This window comes from Gorilla gorilla, chromosome 9, assembly GCF_029281585.2.
Source record: "Gorilla gorilla gorilla isolate KB3781 chromosome 9, NHGRI_mGorGor1-v2.1_pri, whole genome shotgun sequence".
In the NCBI taxonomy this organism is placed as follows: Eukaryota; Metazoa; Chordata; class Mammalia; order Primates; family Hominidae; genus Gorilla; species Gorilla gorilla.
In genome coordinates, this window is record NC_073233.2 from 102,053,945 (window position 1) to 102,074,349 (window position 20,405).

Below are 20,405 nucleotides of genomic sequence, written 5' to 3' on the forward strand. Positions count from 1 at the left end.
TCTCTCCTCCCTGGCCATTCATCCTCAGGGTGTCATAGGTGTTGGGGAAAGAGTATGACCACACACTCAGGGCTGAATTGCAACTTGACCAAGTATTAGCTGTCTTACTTTACTTAACCTCTCTGAGCCTCTATTTCTCCTCTGTAAAATGGGTATAATGATAGCTAGCTCACAGGTTTCTTTTACTAGGTTGAATGAGAGAATCTAATTCCTGTCTTATAGTAGTATTCAGTAAATACCGTCTCCCCCTGATTCTGTGATGGAAAGGAGCTCATATGTCTGATCAGTACATAGGGGAAATGATATCAACATAATATCATATCAGTGTAACTAATCACATTGGTTATATGTGATTTTTTCCAACATGTGAATAATTTGTGCCATCAAGTAACAACATCTGGATGAAGCAAGCCAAAGAGGAGTATAGCATGTACGTGATGCCCCGCTTTCCCCTTGGCTTTGTTTGACCATGTGTTCCGTCTTAGAAATGCTGTTATACAGTGCTCTCTGCTCTTTGTGCATTTAGTCCTTATGTGTGTAACTCAGCAGCCTCAACCTTTCTTTATACACCCCTTAATTGTGCAAGCATGTTTTTATCAGGATTCTAGTGCTCTTGGCTTAAAAAAAAAATTGCATAGATTTTTGAGTGATCTGCCCCAAACCTATATGCTCCAGAAGCACTGTTATTTTCGTGACTTTGCAGAACACGTTTGTGAACATATCAATAGTTGTATAGCAGAGATATTTGGTTTTCTTTTCTGCCTTCCGTCTAGCTTTTTGTGTTCATGTTCATTTCATGGAACCAAAATCTTCGGCCTGTACCAGGCTGGGACCTAGAGGTGATAGAAGAGATTCCTTGCAGACATGTGCTGTGACTGTGTCTTCGTACCATCTCCTGAGTTATTGCAATAGATTCCTGTCTGATAGAAGAGATTCCTTGCAGACATGTGCTGTGACTGTGTCTTCATACCATCTCCTGAGTTATTGCAATAGATTCCTGTCTGGTCTCTGCTTCTCTTCTTGACCCCAGATAGTTATTGACATAGTGTCCAGACTAAACCATTTAAAACAAAAATCAGAAACTACCTTTGCTTTAAGAATTCTGAAATTATTTTGCGTACAGTTTGGGATTGAGTAAATGAATAACTATAGATACTGTTGGGAGCCAGGATTCTCACTGTGAAAGAAGAAAGAACAAACATGGGATGGGGGAAGATGAAGAACCCAGTGGTAGTGGATTAGAAGTAAAAGTTTCCATCTCAATTTACAATTTTTAATAAAAGATTTCTAGTTTCTGCTGAAGGGCCTAGGAACAAAGGCATCTTAGTAACAAGGAGCACATCGAGCACCCAAATAATGGTTTTAAAATTTCTTTACCCACCAAAAGGAACCCAGAGCTCTTTGCAGAAATGGCCAGTTGTGGAGTGGAAACAGAAAGTACACGACAAGCCCAGAACATTTTGTACCAGGATCCATGGGACTGCTCAGGAACTGAGGGGAACATGTCGAAGGACACAGGAGCAGTTTGATAGGAACCATTTGAACATCAGAGTGAATAACAGTAATGGATTATAAAATATTGAATAACAAAGGATTACATGAGTCCATATTGATACTAAAAAATCAAGAGAAAGCTCCTCTTAATCCATTGCAACTAATACATGTAGAAGGAGCAAATCAAGTTGGAAAAAAATACTTATTTTGCAACCACATTTAAAGTATTTGATTCACCACTGGATGAAAGTGTGTTCTGGGACACAATATTGACCCTGTCTCCGAGGGTCCCTCCACAGACCACTTATCATTGCACAGGGGGAAAGGCACTTTTACAGCAGAAGAGACCTAGCAGACTGCACCTTGACTAAGTGCCCACCATAGCTGACGTCACCCAGTTATGGGGGAAAGGTCATCCAGTGCTCCCAGGGTGCTGTCCTGAGGACCCACAGCCCTTCCTCGGGATTCCTGCCAGCAATGCAGAATCTGGATTGGAGTTTGGAGAAACAATCAGACAAACCCAAAATGAAGAGCATTGCATTAAACAGGTGGTGCTCGCCACGCACGTTAGGGTCGCAAATGACAGAGAAAGAGAAAGTTCCAGGATAAGGTGACTACAGAGATAGGACAACTAATGCAATGTGTAGGGCAGGACTGGATCCTGGTTGGATAAAAACAGTTGCTATAAAGGCTCGTTTGGGAGATTTGACTATAGATAATCACTTGTATCTGGTATTTTAAGAACGTTGGTAATTGCACTAGATTATTTAAAGAGAATGTCCTTGTTTTAGAAGACACACACTTTTGAGAGTAAAGGGTCATGAACTCTGCAACTAACTCTCAAGTGGTTCAGAAAAGTAAAGGATATATATGCATAGAGAGAGAGGGTGTATGGCAGAGTGTTAACACCGGTTGAATCTAAGTGCTGGGTATATCAGATTTCATTGTAATAGTCTTGTAATCTTTTGGTAGGTCTGAAAAAATTTTCAAAATGAAATATTTAATTTTAAAAAGATGAGGTAAATAGAGCAAAATGTCAGTATTGCTTTAAACTCTTAGGTGTCTGTTACATTATTTTCTGTATGTTTGAAAATCTGTATTTATCATCTGTAATCTGATGACAAAAGTAAAATATATATATTTCAATACATCCAGTACTTTCATCTTAATATAACATTGAGTTCTTCTGATGCCTCTTTTCCCTGGTACCCAGGTCATGAACTTTTTTTCCACCCAACAGTGGTGACATTTACATTGGAATTATATGGTTTTTTTGTGTGGTTTAGACCTTGTGGGTGTGCGAGGGACTGGACTTGCTAACACAGGGAGGAAACCCCTCAAACTGCTACTTAGTTTTCTTGTCTGTCTATTCTTGTGGGTGTCATCCTGTCTTCGTGGTTGCTTGTGGCTGTCATCTCCAGCCCAGCCTCCTTCTCGTTTCTGTTCCTGCACTTAGCAGGCTGCGTTGTTCACACCGTCATTCCCAATTAAATGAGATAAGCCTCGTAGGTTCCCTTCTGAGGCCCAGCAACGTGGTCGTTTGCTCTCTTTGGCTGTGGGGTTGAGTGGTCACACCCTGGACCGTGCGTTTGGCAGGTACAGACTATTAATTCTTCCCTCCATCTGGTGAGGGCAGTGCTGTCTTGACAGTGCCGTGTCTGATCTGTTGGACTCACAGGGGCAAACCATTCATTCTAAAATGCCCCAGAGTTATTTGTTGATCTATTCAACAGGGATGGGGAGGGAAGCATCTGGGGCTTCTTGTAATTCATTTAAAAGGAAACATTTGATGATGCTCAGCTTTAGTTAAGGAGCAGGTGTTAGCCCTGTGATGTGTTCTCTTTAAAAGCCAGGCTTAGCTGTGGGAAAGAAAGACCTGGTGAACCAATGTGGTTTAAAGGAAAAAAAAAAAAAAGAAGTATTTCAATTCCATTTTTTAGTTTGGGCTGCAGAGGGTACTTATATTTTCTCACTGGTTTAAAACATGCATGTGCCTCAGAGTCAGTTCCCACAGAGGAAAAGTGAAGGCAGTAATGGACGATTTGGGACATCCGGAATATATTTAATTTCATGTGTTTGAAGCTAAAGATGGGTTTGGATTGAAGTCTGCTGGAAAGGTGAAAGGAGAGGAATTTGGCTTGTTTTTAGTAAGAGAAGTTATTCTGAGATTCTTGTAACATTATTGTATTTTATGATAGTTGAGAACTATAAGTATTGGGCAAGAATACCCTTCGGGGCAAACGTCATTTGGTCTTAGTATGTTGGGGTCAGAGGTACTTTAAACAAATTCAGACCTGTTTCATCCTTCTGAGTGCTTGTTGCTGTTCTGGGTTTGTTTTCAGAGCTGACCACTGTCCATCTCTTCTCTATACCACACATTCAGGGTCCTCTTTGTATGATTGTTCTCACTGAGAATTTATAATAGTTTTCAGATCTTTTGGCAACCTTAAAATATAGCCAGACCTTTCAAGTCTGGTGCTTTATGGGTTGTAATATAATCTACTTGGATCCCATATGTATGGGGTATGTGTGTCTATAATTTACATTAAGGTGAATTAAACCAATTTTTTTGTTTTGTAAATTAAAATCATTTTGCAGACTTTTAAAGTCATGTGTATATGCTCATGATTGTACTTGATATAATCATCATCATATTCTCTGTTTTCCCTTTGAGCCTCCAGAACAACCCCAGGATTTTCTCTCCTGGCTCCTGCCTTCTCATCCCTCCATTGCTGACCTGATTTTCTTTAATAATTTATGCCTTTCACCTCCTCTTTCTTGTGTTTAGAAGGTAGAGAGAGCTGAGTTGATATCCCAGCTTCACAACCCACTAGCCACAAGATCACTGTGCCTCACACCTCACTTTCCTCACCTTTAAAATAGGGGTGAAAGTACACAGCAAGGGTTAGTTCCCTTCTCCTGCCTAGGAGCAGGATCTAACCCCGTGTTAGTAATGCATAAGAATGAAAGAAAGCATGTTAAAGGAGAGGAACAAAAAAAATGGGGGGCGTAGATCATAGCAAAAGTAAGCCAAAGCCCTCCTGCTGAAGTGGAACAAGAATGGAGAGCCATCCCGCTGTGGTGTCTTTGAGAAACCTCTGGCTTGCTCACCCCAGCCCCAGTCCTATTTTTCTTTAGGCTATGTTACTCTCTAATCATCTATAGGTACAGGTCTAGGCTACACCAACAGCCACCTGTGCTGCTGCTCAGGCAGAAGGTGTGACCAGCAGCACCCTATGCTCCAGGTCAAGGCACCTGGAGGAGGGTGGATGGGGAGATGTCTGTGGCATGGATTGCCACAGACATTATTTAATGGATGTTGTGGCTACTTCCTCTGGGCTTTGTGAGCACACGTTTTCTCCTGGTGATCTTTTATTATATTTGGCCAGACGTACATAAATGTAAAGCCCACAGCTGCCTCTGCACTCTCAGCCAAGTGGAAGTAGTATTCTTTGTTGTTCTTGGCATAAACCTGAAACTCCTTTCTTTCTTTCCTGTACAGTAATAAAAGGCAGTGCATGTCTTGCAAAATCTGTTCCCTAGAAATTATAGCACACACTTGTTAAGCTGACACACAGTGGAGCAGAGCATGGGGCTGTGGCTGGGGATCTCATGGGACTCTTTTCTCAGCTATCAAGTTGGACAGTGATATCTTTGGCAGATACTTTAACATTAAGTGAGATAGTATTTATGATAGTACTTTGAAACTTTCAAAGCACCAGACAGATGTTACTTGGTACACAATTGTGCGTGAAGTTCAGAGACAGAATATGTCTTGCCTGTAAAACCTTGATGTAGTACTAGAGGCGATAAGACATGTATGTCTATGTGACATGGTTCAAAGTGATTTTCTGCACATCTCTGATTTAAAGATGTACAGAAAAGCACTGTGGGAAGTCAGTGGGGAGGAAGCTTTGTGAAGAGCGTGATGCCTAAGCAGAGCTTTGAAAGATGAGCCATTGAGGAAGATGGTGTGTATGGGGCATTGACTTAACAAGCAGGTTCTGGCAAGAGGGCCTCCGGGCAGAGGGGATCATGTAAGGCATAGATCTGAGTGCATATCAGGCCTATACAAGCCACAGCCTTCATTGAGTTGGATTGGAGCATTGATTTGGATTTGTAACCCAGGCAGTAGGGAACCACTGAGAAATGTTGAGCCCCAGGAGTGGCAAGATAGAACTGAGCTCTCGGATGAATAACTTGGCAACAGTTTAAACAGGTGGAGAAGGGAGAGACTGGAAGCCTTCCTGACTCAGACTACTTGGAAAACACATGAAGATCTAATGTGTTTACCTCCCAATATTAACTTGAAGAGTAAATGAGATAGAGGATGTGGAAATACATTTGAAAAAAATGAATCCAGATGGTCCCTGTCCCAAGCTTCCTGGCCCCCGGCCCCCTGGCAGCAGCTGATCACCCCTGACCCCTTGCCTTTAGGTGCCTTTAGGCAGCCTGGGTGAAGGTGTGGGCTCAGCCCGGCTGTGCCGGTCCCCTGTACCCTCCTGCTTTGCCCCCCTCTTCACTCCTGCTCTTCACTCCCTATTTGTTGCCTGCCCCTCCCTGCCTGGCTCTTGACATCCTTGACTTGGTTTCCCATTTCTGGCCTGGGAATACCCAATACCTGGGGATTGATGTGTTTCTTTTTCTAGAAATGCCCTTGACCCTTCCCAGGAAGCTCTCCCCTTCCCGGCCACTTGGAGGAACCACCTACTTAGACCACACCCATTCCAACAAAGCCCTGGTCCCCAGGAGCTCCTCCAGGGTGGCCTTGCAGGGGTGACTGGCTTAGAGAGGAGTGCTGAGAGAAACTGGGAGTTGGATACAGATTTAAATGAATGCTGCTACCATTCACTAGCTTGGGTAGGGGATTACTGAACTACTTGGAGCTTTGGTTTACTGCAGGGGAAAAGGAAAATAATGATGTGTCTCTCCATTTGGTTGTGAGGCTTAAATGAGGTAATGATTTAAAGGGCTGGTTGGTGTCTAGTGAATATGAGTTGGCCACTGCCTTTTCTTCTGACTTTCCATTCCAGATGAAGACCATTTCTTAAGAGCTTCACATGTTTCTGCCCTCCTCTCTCTATTTTCCTTCTTCCTCTTTTGCAAAAGCTTTAGTATAAAAAGTGTAGTTATTTCTGCTCCAGGAGTTTCTACCGCTGCCTTGAGGGGGAGGTCCTCGAGATCCCAAGATAGAGCTTGAAGCACTCTTTCCTATAGAAAGAATGTTAATAAATGTTGGATACTTGCACAATGAGGACTTTGCCTAAGGAACATTCTGGGCCAGGCAGGCTTTCATGAAATCATAACAGCATTATTCATTTTCATGAGTGAGTACTTGGACAGATATTCCCAAGCAAGCAGCTTATCAACATCCTTGCCAGAAACCATCTGATTGTAACCTGAGGACTATCTGTCCCCTCAGGTATTTACTGTTGCCCTCATAAGCCTTGGTAGGTGGTTGGCTTAGGAAGCATTTCACACTGATGCGGGAACCGTGTGAACTTAGCGCCAAGTCCTGTGCTGTCCCGACTACTCATCTTTTTATAAAATCTAAGAACTTAAGTTTAATGGGATAAGACAGTCAGAAGGGACCTTGAAATATCTTACCTGTCCCCCACTCATATTTAAGCCATTCTTGAATGGCAAGAACTACCCCATTATAGAACACTTGCTGATGTTTGTGACTTTTCATGATGATTTCCTGTAAAGCCTCTTGCTGAGAAGTCCTTTCTTGATGTCTGTGGGTGCACAGGCCCCTGATGGGAAGAAGTGCTCAGGGCTTTGCCGCATACCACTCCTACCACAAGAATATACTCTCCTGAAAACATCTCCATCACTTCTCTCTTGTACCATAAGCATAAAGGCCACCCCCTCCCCAGGCAAAGATGAGTGTCGAGGCCTTTTATGTGCCAGGGATTAGGGAAATCCAGCTCGGTAACTTCCCACTGTCCCTATCACTGCTCCATAGGGTGGGAAGGGAGAATGGTAGGCACATCCCAGTCTTTAAGGCAATATGAGAATCTGCTTGTTGCTTCATCTAGAAAAATGTAACACTAATTCAGCAACTTCTGGGAACCAGACACCCTAGCAAGTGCTGCAGCAAGTTTTGTTTTTTTTGTTTTTTTTTTTTTAATTTTTGTATTCACCACAACAAATCTGTAATGTGGATACACTATTAATGTCATTCCTATTTTAGAGATCCCAGGCTTTGGGAAGTTAATGACTTACCAGCTGTGACTCACCCTGCTGAGAGTGGCAGAGTCAAATTTAAATATGACTCATGTCAGAGCCCAGTCACTGAGCACGCTCCCAGGCTGTGTTGGATGTGGAAGAGAGTGTGCCTGTCATGGAGCCTTAGCTCTGACCCCTATGCCTGTGACACACACACCTTTGAATGTGCCAGGTGGGGACAGGGGATCAGGGCTGGGCCAGGCAAGGCCTAGCGCCAGCCCCTGTGCTACTGGTGGGAAGGGGAGGACACAGCCCTGCCTGAGCCTTACGATCCTATTGGTCAGTTTCCCTCCATGGCCTGTGTATGTCAGGAGCACAAAGAGTCTTCCAGATGGTAGGTTTTACAGATGTGACGGTAGCATCTGCAGAGAGATATAATCTTCAGTTTGCAGAGAAGAAAACCAAGTCCCAGAGTCCCTTCCCAGAAGAGCGAGTGAACGGCAGAGCCCCACCAGGACCCAGGTCTTCCCATTCCCCATCTAGTGCCCATCTGCTGTTGGGAGGTTTGCGGTCGTGAGCATTTCCCTTCCAAATGTAAACCAGTTGGGCTGCAGTTTGGGCCTGTTTCTTCTTTAGTGTTACAGGAGGTAGAAGACCACTGATTTCCCATCCAGTGTTCTATTACCAATGTTCCCTTCAGCTTTCTCTTCCTCAGGCTAATAATTCTTTGCGTCTTTGTTCTAAAAGAACTTGTTTTTTTAGTCCAATTTTCCGCATTCAGGTGCCTCACTGACTCTCCCACGTAACCTTTCCTTTTTCTCAATCCTTACTCCAAACTAAACCAGCTCTCTCCACGCTTGTCTCATGAATTTTGGGCTCTGGTTCTTTTCCTGCTTCGTTTTTCTTTGTATGGTAGTTCTACTTCTTTTAAGAATTTTTCCCCAACTGAGGCCAAGCTGCTATCATGACCAGTGTTGGCCAAAACCACTCTGTGATCTTTTGTTTTAATACGAACTTGGGTGTTTGTTTTTAGTTCTGTCCTAATGTCTCTACCTCCTGTCCTGGTGCTCCCTAACTTAGACAAAACTAAAAACATGTGAGATGGGGACAAGGGTTCAGGTAGCTGTGTTTTCATTGGAAACTATCTGTTTTGCTTCTTAGGTACACAGATAAGCTGTTTCTCTCCAAGTTCTTTCTCCTGGCGTCAGGCTGCCTTTGTGGATTCATATTGCTGGGCGGCTGTTCAGCAGAATAACTCACTGCAGAGCGAGTCTGGAAACCTCCCACTGTGGCTGCATAAGGTAAAGGGAGACATTTCCAAATAGAACCTGTTTGCTTTATAGATAAGGAAACTAAAGTCCGGGGAGGCTATGCCAAAGACCACACAGATATTGTAGCCAACCAGTGCTGTATCTCAGATTGTAAAACTGTAGCACCTTGTAGTCAAAAAGAACCTCAGAGATGACTTGGTGTAGGCACCGTCATTTAGCACAATGGGGCAATGGAACTGTTCTTTGAGTTTTAGCTCTATAACAGCAGGCACCTTTTGTGTCTTGACACCTTTATATCATAATGCCCAGCAGGATGTCTGGCCTGTAGTAGGTTCTTAGTACATTTTGAGTGTCTGAATGAGCATAGCTAGACAGTGGCAGAGCTAGGATTCATGCATAGCTTCTCAGCTAGCACCTTTTCTACCACACACAGGGTCTCTTGCAGAAAGTAAGGACTGACCTAGAGTTCAGTTGCTTCCAGCTGATACATTACTGGAGCATCAAAAAGCCTAGTGATGAGGCCCTCTGGGGGTGTTGGCTGTAGCACTGCTTTTGGAATGGATCCCTTTGCTTTTTGATAGATCCAGATACTGCAGGGAAGGGGAGATACTACACAAGAGACATCAATGTCTGGGTTCCACTCCACTTCCCATAGAGAAGAGGTACATTCTGTAGTCAGGGAAGTGGTGGTTTGTGCATGCAGGTGGCAGGGGATGCAGTGAGGAACTTAGGCAGCAGTTGGTAAGTTTGTGCAGAAGAATGTTCTCTGAGTTACGAAGTGACTGCATTAGGTCTTCTCTGTGCTTCTGAAAGTAGGACTTTGTTTCAGCCTGTCATTAATTTCAACCACTGTTTCTTTTGTCCATTGTGAAAACAATTAGAATGTGTATCTTCTGGTGTTCTTTTCTGCTGAAGAAAATATAGAATTTCAGCTTTCGAAAACCCAAAAGCCAAAGTTTGACTCTCTTCTGCTTTGACCTGCTTCCAGACACACCATCAGCATCCTTCTTCGTAAAAGGAATGATTTAAGGGAGCTATGACTCAGGCTTGTTTGTTTATAGTTGACCCTTGAACAATGTGGGGGTTGGGGCACTGGTCCCCTGCACAGTCAAAAATTTGTGTGTAACATTTGACTCCCCCAAAACTTAACTACTGATAGCCTACTGTTGACTGGAAGCCTTACCAATAACATAAACAGTCAATTAACACATATTTTATATGCTATATGTATTATATACTGTATTCTTACAATAAGCTAGAGAACAGAAAATGTTATTAAGAATATTATAAGGAAAAGAAAATATATTTACTATTCAGTTTGTGCAAATGTAATCGTGGGTTTTGCCATTAAAAGTAATTGGAAGGTGGGTGAGGTGGGCGGATCACCTGAAGTCAGGAGTTTGAGACCAGCCTGGCCAACATGGTAAAACCCCGTCTCTACTAAAAATACAAAAATTAGCCAGGCATGGCTGGGTGCGGTGGCTCATGCCTGTAATCCCAGCACTTTGGGAGGCCGAGGCAAGCGGATCACTTGAGGTCAGGAGTTCGAGACCAGCCTGGCCAACTTGGTGAAACCCCATCTCCACTAAAAATAAAAAAATTAGCTGGGCGTGGTACAGGTGCCTGTAATCCCAGCTACTCGGGAGGCTAAGGCAGGAGAATCGCTTGAGCCCAGGAGGTGGAAGTTGCAGTGAGCTGACATCGTGCCATTGCACTCCAGCCTGGGGAACAAGAGTGAAACTCCATCTCAAAAAAAAAAAAAAAAAAAAAAAAGCCAGGCATGCTGGTGCATGCCTGTAGTCCCAGTTATTCGGGAGGCTGAGGCAGGAGAATCACTGGAATGCGGGAGGTAGAGGTTGAAGAGAGCAGAGATCACGCCACTGCACTCCAGCATGGGCAACAGAGTGAGACTCCAAAAAATAATAATAATAAAATAAATATATAAAAGTAATGGCAAAACCCACAATTACTTTTGCTCCAAGCTAATATTTATTAAGTGGAAGTAGAACATCATAAAGGCCTTCATCCTCGTTGTCTTTATGTTGAGTAGCTCAGGAGGAGGAGGAAGAGGAGAGATTGTTCATGCTGTATCAGGAGTGGTAGAGGCAGAAGAAAAGCCCCGTAAAAGTGGGCCCATGTAGTTCAAATTCATGTTGTTCAAGCGTCAACTGTACTGCTTGCCGTTTTGCATATTGGTGCCCTATAGTGACTCTTTTCTCCATTTAGGTTGGGCTTTTCTCTTTATTTTCAGCCATAGGTGGGTTCTCGTCAGCTTTGCATGGTTTAGTAGCCAAGGCAACAAATAATAGGACTTGCAGTGTGAATGACCACAGTTCTAAAGTTTAACAGCTTGCTTTGTAAATCCAGATTTTTACTGTTGTAGTTTAAGTTCGTTTGTTATAGTGTTCTCATGAAAATAGAGAGTTTTAATGAGTCACTGGGCTGCCTTTGATGGATCCGCAGGAGAATTGTCTAATGTAAGAGTTGGCAGGGGTGTTAGTAATTATTTTAGAGCAAGAATAAACTAAAAGATTTTTTGTCCAGATGTATTTTACATTTAAGGGAAAGGGAACTTTGAGGGATCTAGCCTAAAGGTTATAGGACCAGTTACTGACCAACACACCAGAGCTCAGATCTTCAGACTTCTAGCCCATTGCTCTTCTAGTCAAGGAAGGGGAAATCTGGAAACAGTATAGGTAGCCAAACCTTAAGTTACCTGGTATTAATGAGAGATTAAGAAACCCTCTTTCTGGTAGTGGAAGACTGCTTGTTTGAATGGAGGTTTATCTAAGTTTCTCAGCAGAGCGCTTGCCAGATTCACAAGGCTGGGGACAGAAATTGAATTCAGGACCTGCCACGTTGGAAGGACCCTTATTAACACTCCTTGGCATTTGGTTGGGACTCTGAAAGGCTGTTCCTTGAGAATAAGGGGCAATCCAGAATTAATCTAGCTCCCATAGGGACAAGAGTCCTGATTTAAATCATTGCAATAGCAGTTGAATGACAGAGATCGGGGATTACCAGTGTCTGGTCTACTTGCCTGCCAGAAGTAAAAATAAATCCTTTCTGGAGGATTTTCTGGGTGTGATTATCATTCATCTTTTTTTAAAAAAAATTATTTTTCTCTTGTTTTTTTTTTTCCTTTTTTTTAATTATACTTTAAGTTTTAGGGTACATGTGCACAACATGCAGGTTTGTTACATATGTATACTTGTGCCATGTTGGTGTGCTGCACCCATTAACTCGTCATTTAACATTAGTTATACCTCCTAATGCTATCCCTCCCCACTCCCCCAACCCAAAAACAAGCCCCAGTGTGTGATGTTCCCCTTCCTGTGTCCATGTGTTCTCGTTGTTCAGTTCCCAACTATGAGCAAGAACATGCGGTGTTTGGTTTTTTTGTCCTTGCGATACTTTGCTGAGAATGATGGTTTCCAGCTTCATCCATGTCCCTACAAAGGACATGAACTCATCATTTTTTATGGCTGCATAGTATTCCATGGTGTATATGTGCCACATTTTCTTAATCCAGTCTATCATTGTTGGACATTTGGGTTGGTTCCAAGTCTTTGCTATTGTGAATAGTGCCACAATAAACATACGTGTGCATGTGTCTTTATAGCAGCATGATTTATAATCCTTTGGGTATATACCTAGTAATGGGATGGCTGGGATGGCTGGGTCAAATGGTATTTCTAGTTCTAGATCCCTGAGGAATCGCCACACTGACTTCCACAATGGTTGAACTAGTTTACAGTCCCACCAACAGTGTAAAAGTGTTCCTGTTCCTCCACCTCCTCTCCCGCACCTGTTGTTTCCTGACTTTTTAATGATCGCCATTCTAACTGGTGTGAGATGGTATCTCATTGTGGTTTTGATTTGCATTTCTCTGATGGCCATTGATGATGAGCATTTTTTCATGTGTCTGTTGGCTGCATAAATGTCTTCTTTTGAGAAGTGTCTGTTCATATCCTTTGCCCACTTTTTGATGGGGTTGTTTGTTTTTTTCTTGTAAATTTGTTTGAGTTCATTTTAGATTCTGGGTATTAGCCCTTTGTCAGATGAGTAGGTTGCAAAAATTTTCTCCCATTCTGTAGGTTGCCTGTTCACTCTGATGGTAGTTTCTTTTGCTGTGCAGAAAGAAGCTCTTTAGTTTCATTAGATCCCATTTGTCAATTTTGGCTTTTGTTGCCATTGCTTTTGGTGTTTTAGACATGAAGTCCTTGCCCATGCCTATGTCCTGAATGGTATTGCCTAGGTTTTCTTCTAGGGTTTTTATGGTTTTACGTCTAACATTTAAGTCTTTAATCCATCTTGAATTAATTTTTGTATAAGGTGTAAGGAAGGGGGATCCAGCTTCAGCTTTCTATGTATGGCTAGCCAGTTTTCCCAGTACCATTTATTAAATAGGGAATCCTTTCCCCATTTCTTGTTTTTGTCAGGTTTGTCAAATATCAGATGGTTGTAGATATGTGGCATTATTTCTGAGGGCTCTGTTCTGTTCCATTGATCTATATCTCTGTTTTGGTAGCAGTACCATGCTGTTTTGGTTACTGTAGCCTTGTAGTATAGTTTGAAGTCAGGTAGCATGATGCCTCCAGCTTAGTTCTTTTGGCTTAGGATTGACTTGGCAATGCGGGCTCTTTTTTGGTTCCATATGAACTTTGAAGTAGTTTTTTCCAATTCTGTGAAGAAAGTCATTGGTAGCTTGATGGGGATGGCATTGAATCTATAAATTACCTTGGGCAGTATGGCCATTTTCACGATATTGATTCTTCTTATCCAGGAGCATGGAACATTCTTCCATTTGTTTGTGTCCTCTTTAATTTCATTGAGCAGTGGTTTGTAGTTCTCCTTGAAGAGGTCCTTCACATCCCTTGTAAGTTGGATTCCTAGGTATTTTATTGTCTTTGAAGCAATTGTGAATGGGAGTTCACTCATGATTTGGCTCTCTGTTTGTCTGTTATTGGTGTATAAGAATGCTTGTGATTTTTGCACATTGGTTTTGTATCCTGAGACTTTGCTGAAGTTGCTTATCAGCTTAAGGAGATTTTGGGCTGAGACAATGGGGTTTTCTAAATATACAATCATGTCATCTGCAAACAGGGACAATTTGACTTCCTCTTTTCCTGATTGAATGCCCTTTATTTCTCTCTCCTGCCTGATTGCCCTGGCCAGAACTTCCAACACTATGTTGAATAGGAGTGGTGAGAGAGGGCATCCCTGTCTTGTGCCAGTTTTCAAAGGGGAATGCTTCCGGTTTTTGCCCATTCAATATGATATCAGCTGTGGATTTGTCATAGATAGCTCTTATTATTTTGAGATACGTGCCATCAATACCTAATTTATTGAGAGTTTTTAGCATGAAGGGTTGTTGAATTTTGTCAAAGGCCTTTTCTGCATCTGTTGAGATAATCGTACGGTTTTTGTCGTTGGTTCTGTTTATATGCTGGATTACATTTATTGATTTGCGTATGTTGAACCAGCCTTGCATCCCAGGGATGAAGCCCACTTGATCATGGTGGATAAGCTTTTTGATGTGCTGCTGATTTCGGTTTGCCAGTATTTTATTGAGGATTTTTGCATCGATGTTCATCAGGGATATTGGTCTAAAGTTCTTTTTTGTTGTTGTTGTGTCTCTGCCAGGCTTTGGTATCAGGATGATGCTGGCCTCATAAAATGAGTTAGGGAGGACTCCCTCTTTTTCTATTGATTGGAATAGTTTCAGAAGGAATGGTAACAGCTCCTCCTTGTACCTCTGGTAGAATTCGGCTGTGAATCCATCTGGTCCTGGACTTTTTTTGGTTGGTAAGCTATTAATTTTTGCCTCAATTTCAGAGCCTGTTATTGGTCTATTCAGAGATTCAACTTCTTCCTGGTTTAGTCTTGGGAGGGTGTATGTGTCGAGGAATTTATCCATTTCTTCGAGGTGTTTATAGTATTATCTGATGGTAGTTTGTTTTTCTGTGGGATCAGTGGTGATATCCCCTTTATCATTTTTTATTGTGTCTATTTGATTCTTCTCTCTTTTCTTTATTAGTCTTGCTAGCGGTCTATCAATTTTGTTGATCTTTTCAAAAAACCAGCTCCTGGATTTATTGATTGTTTGAAGGGTTTTTTGTGTCTCTATTTCCTTCAGTTCTGCTCTGATCTTAGTTATTTCTTGCCTTCTGCTAGCTTTTGAATGTGTTTGCTCTTGCTTCTCTAGTTCTTTTAATTGTGATGTTAGGGTGTCAATTTTAGATCTTTCCTGCTTTCTCTTGTGGGCATTTAGTGCTCTAAATTTCCCTCTACACACTGCTTTGAATGTGTCCCAGAGATTCTGGTATGTTGTGTCTTTGTTCTCGTTGGTTTCAAAGAACATCTTTATTTCTGCCTTCATTTCGTTATGTACCCAGTAGTCATTCAGGAGCAGGTTGTTCAGTTTCCATGTAGTTGAGCAGTTTTGAGTGAGTTTCTTAATCCTGAATTCTAGTTTGATTGCAGTGTGGTCTGAGAGACAGTTTGTTATAATTTCTGTTCTTTTATATTTGCTGAGGAGTGTTTTACTTCCAACTATGTGGTCAATTTTGGAATAAGTGCAGTGTGGTGCTGAGAAGAATGTATATTCTGTTGATTTGGGGTGGACAGTTCTGTAGATGTCTATTAAGTCTGCTTGATGCAGAGCTGAGTTCAGTTCCTGGATATCCTTGTTAACTTTCTGTCTCGTTGATCTGTCTAATGTTGACAGTGAGGTGTTAAAGTCTCCCATTATTATTGTGGGAGTCTAAGTCTCTTTGTAGGTCTCTAAGGACTGGCTTTATGAATCTTGGGGCTCCTGTATTGGGTGCATATATATTTAGGATAGTTAGCTCTTCTTGTTGAATTGATCCCTTTATCATTATGTAATGGCCTTCTTTGTCTCTTTTGATCTTTGTTGGTTTAAAGTCTCTTTTATCAGAGACTAGGATTGCAACCCCTGCCTTTTTTTGTTTTCCATTTGCTTGCTAGATCTTCCTCCACCCCTTTATTTTGAGCCTATGTTTGTCTCTGCATGTGAGATGGTTTTCCTGAATACAGCACACTGATGGGTCTTGACTCTTTATCCAATGTGCCAGTCTGTGTCTTTTAATTGGAGCATTTAGCCCATTTACATTTAAAATTAATATTGTTATGTGTGAATGTGATCCTGTCATTATGATGTTAGCTGGTTATTTTGCCGTTAGTTGATGCAGTTTCTTCCTAGCCTCGATGGTCTTTAGAATCTGGCATTTTTTTGCATTGGCTGGTACCGTTTGTTCCTTTCCATGTTTAGTGCTTCCTTCAGGAGCTCTTTTAGGGCAGGCCTGGTGGTGACAAAATCTCTCAGCATTTGCTTTGCTGTAAAGGATTTTATTTCTCCTTCGCTTATGAAGCTTAGTTTGGCTGGATATGAAATTCTGGGTTGAAAATTCTTTTCTTTAAGAATGTTGAATATTGGCCCCCACTCTCTTCTGGCTTGTAGAGTTTCTGCCGAGAAATCAGCTGTTAGTCTAATGGGCTTCCCTTGGTGGGTAACCCCACCTTTCTCTCTGGCTGCCCTTAACATTTTTTCCTTCATTTCAACTTTGGTGAATCTGACAATTATGTGTCTTGGAGTTGCTCTTCTCGAGGAGTATCTTTGTGGCGTTCTCTGTATTTCCTGAATCTGAATGTTGGCCTGACTTGCTAGATTGGGGAAGTTCTCCTGGATAATATCCTGCAGAGTGTTTTCCTACTTGGTTCCATTCTCCCTGTCACTTTCAGGTACACCAATCAGACGCAGATTTGGTCTTTTCACATAGTCCCATATTTCTTGGAGGCTTTGTTTCTTTTTACTCTTTTTTCTCTAAACTTCTCTTCTCACTTCATTTCATTCATTTGATCTTCCATCACTGATACCCTTTCTTCCAGTTGATCAAATCGGCTACTGAGGCTTGTGCATTTGTCAGGTAGTTCTCGTGCTGTGGTTTTCAGCTCCATCAGGTCCTTTAAGGACTTCTCTGCATTGGTTATTCTAGTTAGCCATTCATCTAATTTTTTTTCAAGGTTTTTAACTTCTTTGCCATTGGTTCGAACTTCCTCCTTTAGCTCGGAGTAGTTTGATCGTCTGATGCCTTCTTCTCTCAACTCGTCAAAGTCATTCTCCGTCCAGCTTTCTTCTGTTGCTGGTGAGGAGCTGCATTCCTTTGGAGGAGGAGAGGTGCTCTGATTTTTAGTTTCCAGTTTTTCTGCTCTGTTTTTTCCCCATCTTTGTGGTTTTATCTACCTTTGGTCTTTGATGATGGTGATGTACAGATGGAATTTTGGTGTGGATGTCCTTTCTCTTTGTTAGTTTTCCTTCTAACAGTCAGCACCCTCAGCTGCAGGTCTGTTGGAGTTTGCCAGAGGTCCACTCCAGACCCTGTTTGCCTGGGTATCAGCATCAGAGGCTGCAGAACAGCGGATACTGGTTAGCAGCAAATGTTGCTGCCTGATCGTTCCTCTGGAAGTTTTGTCTCAGAGGAGTACCTGGTTGTGTGAGGTGTCAGTCTGCCCCTACTGGGGGGTGCCTCCCAGTTAGGCTGCTCGGGGGTCAGGGACCCACTTGAGGAGGCAGTCTGTCCATTCTCAGATCTCCAGCTGCGTACTGGGAGAACCACTACTCTCTTCAAAGCTGTCAGACAGGGACATTTAAGTCTGCAGAGGATTCTGCTGCCTTTTGTTTTGCTATTCCCCGTCCCCAGAGGTGGAGTCTACAGAGGCAGGCAGGCCTCCTTGAGCTGTGGTGGGCTCCACCCATTTCGAGTTTCCTGGCCACTTTGTTTACCTACTCAAGCCTCAGCAATGGTCGACGCCCCTCCCCCAGCCTCGCTGCCACCTTGCAGTTTGATCTCGACTGCTGTGCTAGCAATGAGCGAGGCTCCGTGGGCGTAGGACCCTCCGAGCCAGGCGCTGGATATAATCTCCTGGTGTGCCATTTGCTATTACCGTTGGATAAGCGCAGTATTAGGGTGGGAGTGACCTGATTTTCTAGGTGCCATCTGTCACCCCTTTCTTTGACTAGGAAAGGGAATTCCCTGACCCCTTGCGCTTCCCGGGTGAGGTGATGCCTCGCCCTGCTTCAGCTCATGCTGGGTGCGCGGCACCCACTGTCCTGCCCCCACTTTCTGACACTCCCCAGTGAGATGAATCCGGTTCCTCAGTTGGAAATGCAGAAATTACCTGTCTTCTGTGTCGCTCACACTGGGAGCTCTAGACTGGAGCTGTTCCTGTTCGGCCATCTTGGCTCCACCAACCTCTCTTTTTTTTTTTTTTTTTTTTTTTTTGAGACAGGGTCTCACTTTGTCACCCAGGCCTGAGTGTAGTGGCACAAACATGGCTCACTGCAGCCTCAATCTCCTGGGTGTAAGACAGTCCTCCTGCCACAGCCCCCCAAGTAGCTGGGACTACAGGCATGCACCACTGCATGTGGCTAATTTTTGTTATTTTTTGTAGAAATGGTCTCAAACTCCCGAGTTCAAGAGATCCACTTATCTTGGCCTTCCAGAGTGTTGGGATTACAGGCGTGAGCCACCACACCTGGCTTATTTTTCTTACTTTTAATTTTAATTTTTAAGTTTATGGTTACATAATATTTGTACATATTTGTGGACTACATGTGATATTTTGATATAAGCATAGAATGTATAATGAGCAAATCAGGGAATGAAAGTGTTAGAAGTGGGCATCCTTGTTCCATATCTTAGAGGAAAGGCTTTCAGTTTTTCCCCATTCTTTGTGACACTAGCTGTGGGTTTGTTGTAAGTCTTCTTTATTATATTGAGGTATGTTCCTTCTGTACTCAGTTTGTTCAGGGTTTTTTATCATGAAGGGATGTTGACTGTTACTGAATGCTTTTTTGGCATCTGTGGAAATGATCATATGCTTTTTGTCCTTCATTCTGTTGATGTGATGTATCAAATTTATTGATTTGCATATGTTGAACTATCCTTGCATCCCTAAGATAAATCCCACTTGGTTGTGATGAATGATCTTTTTAATGTGTTATTGAATCAGTTTGCTAGGATTTTATTGAGGATTTTTATATCTATGTTCATCGGAGGTATTGGCTTATAATTTTACTTGTCGTTGTCTGATTTTGGTGTCATGGTAAGACTGGCTTTATAAAATTATTCCCTCCTCTAAGGATGGTTTGGAATTATTCCCTCCTCAGTTTTTTTTGAATACTTTAAGTAGGGTTGGTATTAGTTCTTTTTTAAAAGTTTGGTAGAATTTAGCAGTGAAGCCATTGGGTCCTGGGCTTTTCTTTGATGGGAGACTTATTATTACTGCCCCTCCCTTGTTACTTGCTATTGGTCTATTCAGGTTTTGTATTTCTTCATGGTCCAATCTTGGTAGGTTGTATGTGTCTAGAAATTTATCAATTTTTTTTTAGGTTTTGCAATTTATTGGCATATCGTTGCTCATAATAGTCTTTAGTGATCCTTTGAATTTCTGTGGTATGAATGATAATGTCTCCTTTTTTGTCTCTAATTTTATTTATTTGGTCTTTCTTTTTTTTTTTTAGTCTGGCTAAAGGTTTGTTGATTTTGTCTTTTCAAAAAACCAACTTTTAAATTTTATTGATGTTTTGTATTTTTTTGGTTTCAATTTTATTTCTGCTCTTTAATAGTCTACTGAATTTGTGTTTGGTTTGCTCTTGCTTTTCTAGTTCTTTAAGATCTATCATTAAGCTGTTTATTTGAAGTCTTTCTACTTTTTTGATGTAGGTATTTATTGCTTTAAACATCCCTGTTAGTACTGCTTTTGCTATATCCAGTAGGTTTTGGTATGTTGTGTTCTCATTTTCATTTGTTTCAAGAAATTTTTAAACTTTATTCTTAATCTCTTCATTGACCCAGTGGTCATTCAGGAGCATATTAATTTCCATGTGTTTGTTTAGTTTCCAAAGTTTCTCTTGTCATTGATTTCTGACCTTGTGGTCAGAAAAGATATTTTTATGATTTCAATTATTTTGAATTTTTCGAGACTTGTTTTGTGGCCTAACATGTGGTCTATCTGTGAGAATGTTCCATTTGCTAAAGAGCAGAATGTTCTGTAGCTATTGCATGAAATGTTCTGTAAATGTCTGTTAGGTCTATTTGGCCTACAGTGTAGCTTGAGCCTGATATTTCTTGATTTTTTGTCTAGATGATCTGCTCAATACTGAAAGTCGGGTGTGAAGTTCCCGACTATTATTATATTGGGCTTTATCCCTCTTTAGCTCTAATAATATTTTCTTTATATATCTGAGTGCTCCAGCATTGGGTGCTTATATATTTACAATTGTTACACGCTCTTAGTGAATTGATCCCATTATCATTATATAATGACTTACTTTTTATCTTTTTACAGTTTCTGTATTGAGATTTATTTTATCTGATACATGTATAGCTATTCCCGCTCTTTTTTGGTTTCTGTTTGCATGGAGTATATTTTTCAGCCCTTCAT

General features: G+C 41.8%; 1 protein-coding gene across 1 annotated transcript in view; it reads left to right on the forward strand.

Annotated features, from left to right (window-relative positions):
• The window catches only part of PANX1 (pannexin 1), a 52,543-nt gene that overhangs the window by 15,614 nt on the left and 16,524 nt on the right, over window positions 1-20,405 (forward strand). Inside the window, exon 2 of the mRNA XM_004051980.5 lies at window positions 8,827-8,966. Coding sequence (XP_004052028.3) covers window positions 8,827-8,966 — 140 coding nt within the window. The remainder of the gene's footprint in view (window positions 1-8,826; window positions 8,967-20,405) is intronic.